Source organism: Bidens hawaiensis, unplaced genomic scaffold, assembly GCF_021521415.1.
Source record: "Bidens hawaiensis isolate Kalapana, Puna unplaced genomic scaffold, B.hawaiensis_p1.1 tig00016882_1, whole genome shotgun sequence".
Taxonomy (NCBI): domain Eukaryota; kingdom Viridiplantae; phylum Streptophyta; class Magnoliopsida; order Asterales; family Asteraceae; genus Bidens; species Bidens hawaiensis.
The window spans coordinates 147,293-155,814 of record NW_027492561.1 but is presented as its reverse complement, the minus strand read 5'-3'; the positions used below and the strand labels follow the sequence as shown (position 1 = coordinate 155,814).

General features: G+C 34.5%; 1 protein-coding gene across 1 annotated transcript; it reads left to right on the top strand.

Annotated features, from left to right (window-relative positions):
• The first annotated feature begins 1,313 nt into the window (after positions 1–1,313).
• On the top strand, positions 1,314–5,976 carry LOC143552444 (protein YIP4b-like). Its single transcript, XM_077042663.1, has 3 exons — positions 1,314–1,888; positions 5,419–5,493; positions 5,630–5,976. Exons 1-3 carry the CDS (start codon positions 1,370–1,372, stop codon positions 5,888–5,890), a joined length of 855 nt encoding a protein of 284 aa, XP_076898778.1. The 5' UTR covers positions 1,314–1,369; the 3' UTR covers positions 5,891–5,976.
• Positions 5,977–8,522: the final 2,546 nt, after the last annotated feature.

Genomic DNA, 8,522 nt, shown 5'->3' with positions numbered 1-8,522 from the left:
CTCTACCATCACCCTAACCACTTAAACTAGAGATCACTGACGCAACCACCCAATCATAATGTAAACTCTCACCATTCTAAAAAAAATATAAATAAGGAATATTGGATTTTAATAATCCCTATTGAATGGTATTGACTGATAATAATCCATATTCATTTTATCGATACTGGCGGTCCCAAATTCAAAAAAGTTGCCCCCAATGGTCCCCCGTTAAATATGACTTAACGGCGTTATAGTTTTTTGTGAATTTCAAACCAATGTTTTAGGGCTTTTGATCGTTAGGAGGATACGAGTCGATTGGTGTAAACCTTAGTTCGAAACGATGCTTCAAAATGACGAAACGATGCTTCAATTCGGGTGTTTAAACTTACAATTAACCAAAATCAAGTCGTTTGAATCATTGTTTGGAGCTAAGTTTTATATCATTCGACTCGTATCTTTCTTCCGATTAATAACCCTAAAAAGTTAGTTTGAAATTCGGAAAAAAGTATAACGTCATTAAGTCCTTTTTAATGAGGGACCATTGGAGGCCAATTTTTTTGAATTTGGGACCGCCAGCGGCGATAAAATGAATAGGGATTATTATCGGCCAATACCATTCAATAGGGATTATTAAAATCCAATCTAACTATACTAATAAAAGAAAATAATGAGGATGATGTGACAATCCCATATTCATTATTGGCATAATCTCTTTTCTCATTCATCCTACCTATCTATGGGTTATAGAGCAAAACCATATTGACAAATGGGTTATAATTTCATTTCTAATTCTCTAATCTTTCATCTCATTCAACTATTCATTGGTCATGGGTCAAAATAATTTTGCCAAATGGGTTATAATTTAATTTCTAATTCTCTAATTTCTCATCTTATTTATCCTACCTATCCATGGGTCATGACAAAACAATTTTGATAAATGAGTTATAATTTCTCTTCTAATTCTTTAATCTCTCATCTCGTTATCATAGTTAATCACGGGTAATTGGTCAAAACAATTTTTGCAAATGTTGTATATAAAAAAAATTGAATTTGTAAATTTGAGTATCCATACTTCTTATTGTTTGTACTATATATTATATTTTCTTTTTATCTATATTTTTGTTCATTCTTTTTAATAATGGATCATTTTATCTTTATTATTTTACAAATCTCGTGTAATATACGGATTCAAAAGCTAGTATTCCTATAGATAATAATCATGTTCCGTTAATTGATACACTAGATCTATAATAAATCAAAAAAAAAAAAACGCAATAGAGTAAAAGGAGTCGACCATCCCACACCAGATCTACTCACTCACATCTCTCCCAAATCCCCACCGGAATATTCCTCCAATCCACCGGAATATTCCCCCAACCACCACAAAATGTCGTACAACAACAACAACGAACGTGACACCGTCCCCTTAAACCAGTCCTCCCAATCCGACATCGACGAGATCGAAACCCTAATCCACTATTCTCCGGCCACCGTCCCATCCATTCCGGCAACCATACCCATCTCCTCCTCACCCTTCATCCCATCCAACCTCCCGCCGCCTCCGTCAAAACCCACCTCCGTACCCTCCGCCGTCGGACCACCACCACCCTCCAACCGTAATTCCATCAGTCAACCGCCACCACCACCACAACTACAACAACAACAGACAAACCAGTCAAATACCTTGACTGGGTTCGGGTCGCCTCCGAATACGTTGACGGAGCCGGTGTGGGATACGGTGAAACGAGATCTGTCGAGAATCGTGAGTAATTTGAAGCTGGTGGTGTTTCCGAACCCGTTTCGGGAGGATCCGGGTAAGGCGTTGAGAGATTGGGATCTCTGGGGACCCTTCTTTTTTATTGTGTTTCTTGGGCTGGTTCTTTCCTGGTCGGCTTCCGTTAAGAAGGTCAGTTTTCGGTTGGTTTCGGGTTTCGGTTTGTTAGGGAAAATGTAGATCTGGGATTGTAGTTGGTTAGGGATTGGAATGGGTCGGGTTTAGGTATTAATGCCCGTCAAAAACCCTTCTCAGATTAATAATAAGGTGAGTTTTCGGTTGTTTTTGGGTTTCGGGTATTGTAGGTTGATGTTTTGGTTATGGATTGTTAGCAAAAATGTAGATCTCGGATTGTAGGTGTTTATATTCAGTTAAATTTGATCGTAATCGTAGTTGGTTAGGGATGGCAATGGGTCGGGTTTGTGACGGGTTTAGGTATTCCTAAAATCATACGCGATTGTTAAACCCCATTCCAAGCCCGTCGGGTATCTATCGGGTTTCGGGGATACACATTGGGTTTTTGGTTTTCTATCGGGATTTGACAAAGTAGCCGTTCGGGTTTCGGGTGTTGTTTTGAGCTTCGGTTTGTTAGGAAAATGTAGATATGGAATTGTAGGTGTTTATAATCAGTTAATTGGATCATAATTGTAGTTAGTTGATGTATATTAGTGTAGGGATGGCAATTAGACGGCTTTAGGTATTCCCAAGCGCATACCTGATTATTAAAGTCTGTCCCAAATCTGTCGGGTATTTATTGAGTTATTACCTGTCAGGGTTCGGTGATGCCCATCGGGTTTTCTATCAGCTACGGGTAAGAAGGTGGGTTTTCGGTTATTTTGTGGTTTTGGTTTGTTGGGAAAATGTAGATCTGGAATTGTAGGTGTTTATAATCAGATCGTAATTGTAGTTAGTTGATCATAAGGACATGGCAATGGGTCGGGTTGGGGACGGGTCTAGGTATTCTCAAAACCATACCTGATTATTAAAGCCGTCAGGTATTTATCGAGTAATTATCCGTCGGGTTTCAGGTTTTCTATTGGGTTTAACAAAATACACGTTCCAAATCCTAATGGGTCAGGTATCACCTGTCTCAATTGTGTCAGTTTCGGGTTTCGGGTGTTGTCTCGGTTATGGTTTGTTAGGGAAAATGTAGATCTGAAATTGTAGATGTTGATGATTAGAGTGATGATTTGTGAATTGCATTGTGCCTAGGGCTTGTTATATGATTTGTGCATTGCAGTTGTGATCTTATTTTACGGAGGTGTTTTCTTGACATAGATCTTGACATATATGTGAATGATGTTTGTTTCATAATAATAATAATAATAAGGGTGTGCATGAAACCGAAAAAACCAACCCGAATTAGAAACCAACGGTTTGGTTTTGTTTTTTAAAAAAACCCGAAATAGCGGTTTTGGTTTGGTTTTGTGTTTTGTGCATAATCAAAAGAAATCTTGTGGGTATAATTGGGATATATAGATGACCCGTGGAAACGTAAATGTGTAGGACGAGACACCTCATCAAAAAGTAGGTGTTTATTATCATAATTATACTCTGGCTGAATGGGAGTGACCCCTCATCAAAAAGTAGGTGTATATTACAAGTGTAGATAGATATAGATTGACAACTTGAGGTTTTCGGTTATTGTAGGTTGTTATTTCGGTTTTGATTTGTTAGGGTAAATGCAGATCTAGAATTGTAGATGTTTATGATTTATTCTAGTTGGATTGTAATTGTAGTTAGTTGATGATTTAAGTCATGATTTGTAAATTCTATTGTGGAGTTAACGGTGTAAACTAGCCGACGTGAGTCGTTTTTTTAAGCTCAGGCTCAGATCGTTTATAAATTTATTAAATAAATGTATACAAGTTTTTAATTATTTTTGTATATTTGGAGAAAAACCTTAAACGAGCTTAAGCTCGAATCAAGCTTGTGTTGCACCTTAAACGACGTTCAAAAGAGGTACAACCTAAAAATACACCAAGGCTCGTTCTCGACTAGCCTAAACTAGCTTGAGTTCGAGCTCGATAACTAATCGATCTTTGTTGAGGCTCGGGCTCGTGTCCGACCTGAAAAAAACTCGGCTCGCTACGAGCTTTTTTATCGATGCAATCTCGAGTAGCTAGCCAACGGCTAGGCTCGTTTGCACCCCTAATTGTGCTAGAGCTTGTTTTGCCTTGTGAATTGTTTACTAAACAATTTGTTACTTTATATGCATTCTAGCAGTTACTAGGCTACTTGGTCTCTCTTTGATCTTATTTTACGTAGATCTTGACATTGTGTAAATGATTTTTGTTTGATTATACATATATATTTTTTTCTAGTGACATTTTCAAAGTGATCTTGATATATGCTTGTCTAAAATTTTATAATATTCTTGTTGATCCTCTAATGGATCGTAATTGTAGTTAGTTGATGACTGAAGTGATGATTTGTGAATTGGTACTAAACATTGCATCAGAATGTGCTTGTTGATTTATATCACACAATCAAACGAATGTCATATGAATGTAGTTTTATATGGTCGTTATATGACTACACTTTATTACATGTGAATATGCAAAAAGGTCAAAGTTGTTGACTAAAGTATTCTTTTTACGACTTTAATATAACAAGTATTTGTTCAATTAAGACTTTTCAAGTAGCCGAATTATGAAATATAAGTTATTCAAACATTTAACTAAAACAATTTGGTAACTGTGGATACATTGTAGCAGTCAGTAGATTACTTAGGCCTCTATTTTATCTTATTTTACATAGATTTTGAGAATTGAGATATGTATGAATGATGATTGCTTGATTATTCATATATATATTACTAGTGACATTATCATAGTGATTTGTATGGTTATCTGTTTGCAACTCGCGTGTCTGATTACTATATAAAATGATTGTTTAATGTTTCATGATATTCTTGTTAGTCCTGCCATTGATATCCCCGATGTTAAAATTTATCTCATTTTGCATCCTATAAGTTGCTTGGGTATGATAATATGTATTCATCCACCTTGCTAATATAACCACAGTTACTGCCATAAGCAAAACTTCTGTGACGCTAGGATATGTGTTCGTTATACACATTTGAGAAACCTGAAAAATGGGGAAACACTCACATGTGTAGTCATACGTTGCTAGATAACACACGTTGTGCTTATGTTAATTGTATAGGACTTTACACCCCGGCCCATGCTTTATGATCTTGGAGCATTTGTCTATGGTTCTTGATAATTAGAATCGTGCCCTTTGATCATGGTTTTTTTATGCTAAATTTTAAATCCGAGACTGTCGCAAAACAACCAGACTTAGGAACATGAAATTTTTTATATTGCTAATCGATGTTTAAACAGTGTAATACAAGTCCATTTACTTGAACGTTCAAAGATTGTAATTGATTTTAGTTTGGGGATTGTTAATAATTTGAGTGCTAGATAAGTCCCACTTGATCAGCCTATAATTAAACCTTATTTTCAAGAATTGACAAAATTGGTATGTTGTTGTTCTTAATTGTTGAAATGGTATTACAAAATCTAGGAGCAGGTATGTCGATGCCTTTAAAGGCTTTGTGAAATCAGAACGTATTAGTACACTGTTTTTCTGTTGAACATGCATTTTGTTGGCCTTCTCAACTTTTTGCTAATTTTTTTGTCACCGTTATCTTGCAGTCCGAAGTCTTTGCTGTTGCATTCGCACTACTTGCAACAGGTGCTGTCATTCTCACATTGAATGTTCTCCTCCTGGTAATCTACTCCGCTTCCTCTCTCTTTATGTGATTATGGGTTATTTTAGATACGCGCTAAATACTGATTACGAGATAGAATAACCAGAATCAGTTAGATATATGCATCAAAAGATAATATGAAATGCTGTTTTCAGGGTGGTCATATAATCTTCTTCCAAAGTTTGAGTCTACTGGGATACTGTCTGTTCCCGCTCGACGTGGGAGCCCTGATCTGCATGTTGAAGGACAACGTGGTGTTAAAGCTTGTGGTGGTGTGTGTGACGTTGGCTTGGAGCTCGTGGGCTGCGTATCCATTTATCAGCATGGCGGTTAACCCTAGAAGAAAAGCTCTGGCCCTCTATCCGGTCTTTCTCATGTATGTATCTGTTGGTTTCCTTATCATCGCCATCGATTAGTAGTATTGAGTAATCATGATGTGTTACACAAAATTCGTTTATAACCCTTTGATGAATAATTCGTAACATGATATATGTTTGATTTTGATATGGGTTCTGTTCTTTGTGTTTGCTTCTGCTTCTAACTTGTAATGCTTGGAGGTTTGATATATGGTTAGTACTACATTAATTGGTTGAGCCCTTTTTCTATATATATTTTTTAGTATTTTACAAAATGGTTTACATATTTATTTAATAAATATTGGACTATAACCGATGATATCTAAGGTTAGATATATACAGACACTAGATGGGTGCCCGCGCGATGCAGCGGGAAATGCGAATATTGGTAATTACATTATAGATTTATGGGTGCTCGTTTCGTTTGTAACCGTGAAACCATTTATTGATATAGGTAGATTCATAGTTCTTATTTTAAACTCCTTTTAATATCAAAGTACAAACGAAATGGAACTTAACCATTGTTAATGGTTTGATTTTGTTGGGTAATTTTCAATGGTTTAGTTTCAATTTTCGGTGACAAAAAATCGTTAATAATGGCTTGGCTCATGGTTTAATTTAAGACCATCAAAACCGGACGGCAAACGACTTTATGTAAAATTCTATTTTTTTAACTGAAAAGAAACTATGACAATATCATACTCAAATTAAAGAGAATTAAATGCTCGTTTTTATGGTGCAATTTTTTAAAAATAATATTAACGTATGAAAAAGTTATAACCGTTAAAAAATCGTTGAGGTATTTGGGTTAAAAATGAAATTATGAAGAATATATATTTAAAAGATAAAGGACCAAAGTTATAACTATTGTCTAAATTTACAAAATTTTATTAAAGTTAAAAGAACAATGTTGTAACTATTTTAGAAAAAAAATCAATGACGTGAGATTAGCGTTAGAATGACCATTTTGTCCTCATTTTATGTTATACCATGTGCTTGACAATTTGTAAATCCCTTAAATGTCACCGTCTTAATTTGTCCATCTTTGACTCATTATATATAGTATAAATAAGAAAGGGTGTATAAGTTGAAGACTTGAAATTAAATTATACTTTTTACAAGGATCTTCTCAGCATTATAATTACATGATTAGGTGTGAATTTAAACCTGTAAATATGCGTGAAAACATAGAAAAACGAGTGCTATACAAATTAAGGCCACAATAGTTGTGTATAAACGCTTTGTAATCCAGAAGTGGAACCGGTTTGGAACTGACATAATGATGCACACTCGTATCATAGTTTTATATTCATTTTGTATATGATGCAAACGCTTATCATAGGTTTATATTCATTTTGTATAAGCTAGGTACATATAGAGAATTCTGGAATTTGCTGAATTTATGAGGGAACTTTTAACTGCCTTTGCTTTGATTCAATCTACAAACCTTTTAACAATTTAAAATATATTAAAGTTTTATATTGTAATAGTTTCAATCCAGTTGATTAACAGAGTCATTTAACTTACAAAGTGTTCAAGTTCAAACTCGACTCATTTCCATCTATATTTCTAAAGCTTGAGCTTGAATTAGGCTTGGCTCGTTTACTAATTGTTTACATTAATGTATACCCAGTTATTATTATTTGTTTGTTGTTTGTTAACATAATATATAACATTATAATATTAATTAACAATGTTATATAGTTTTTATCAAATTGAAAGGGAAAAGGGGATAAAAAAAGGATTTAAAGAATTATGAGTTAACAAAATGCCCCCTCGTCTTGTCTGGATGGGGTTTAACGGAGAAGTATGATTTCGTTAATCAATTTGACTGGAACTATACAATATAAAACTTTAATGATTCAAATTATTAAAAGTTTATCGATTGGATTAAAATAGATAAAATCAACAAATCGGATAAATGAAACAAGATTCTTTGGATTAAGTATTTTTATGAAAAGTTTGCCATATGTATGATCGACAATCAAATGCTACAAGAAAGTAGATACATAATTTAAGACAAAATCCTTTCGTTGATTACAAGACAGTCCTTAATGATATCATCTTCGCCATGAACCTCGTGATGTTCATTTATTGTCCTTCTTCCAAACTAATAAGGACAAAACCGTCTTTTAATTTCCGATTCTAGAATAGAAGATGGGACACAAGACATCATAATTCATTATTTTGATCTCACACACAATACCCTCCCTCCTACCTACGTATTCTCCTTTTTATTTATTTATTTATTTATTATATTTTTATATATACCCACACCCACTATACTATACTTTTCTTTTTAAAACCCTTCCTTCAAGCACAAGATTTTTTTTTTCCAAAGTAAAACTCATTAACGGAATATTAAACTAAGATAAATGTTAAAACTACACAACTTCTAATTTAGTTTACAGATTATATTTTCATTATACAAGATAAAAAGTATACATTGTTTTTAGAAAAACCAATAAAACCCGGCCACCTGGGTACTTTTAGTATTTCACTACCAAATAGTGGTCACTCACGTTTGCAATAATAGACGGCGCTGGTAACCTGGTAACCCGCCTGCTATCAATTTCACGAAAACACATCATCTAAAGCCCGCTACAGTAAACCCCTGATTCGCTCACTCAAACCGACACCTTTAAAGAAAGTAACCGGGTACCGCTAAATAAAAACATATGGTTTTATATTT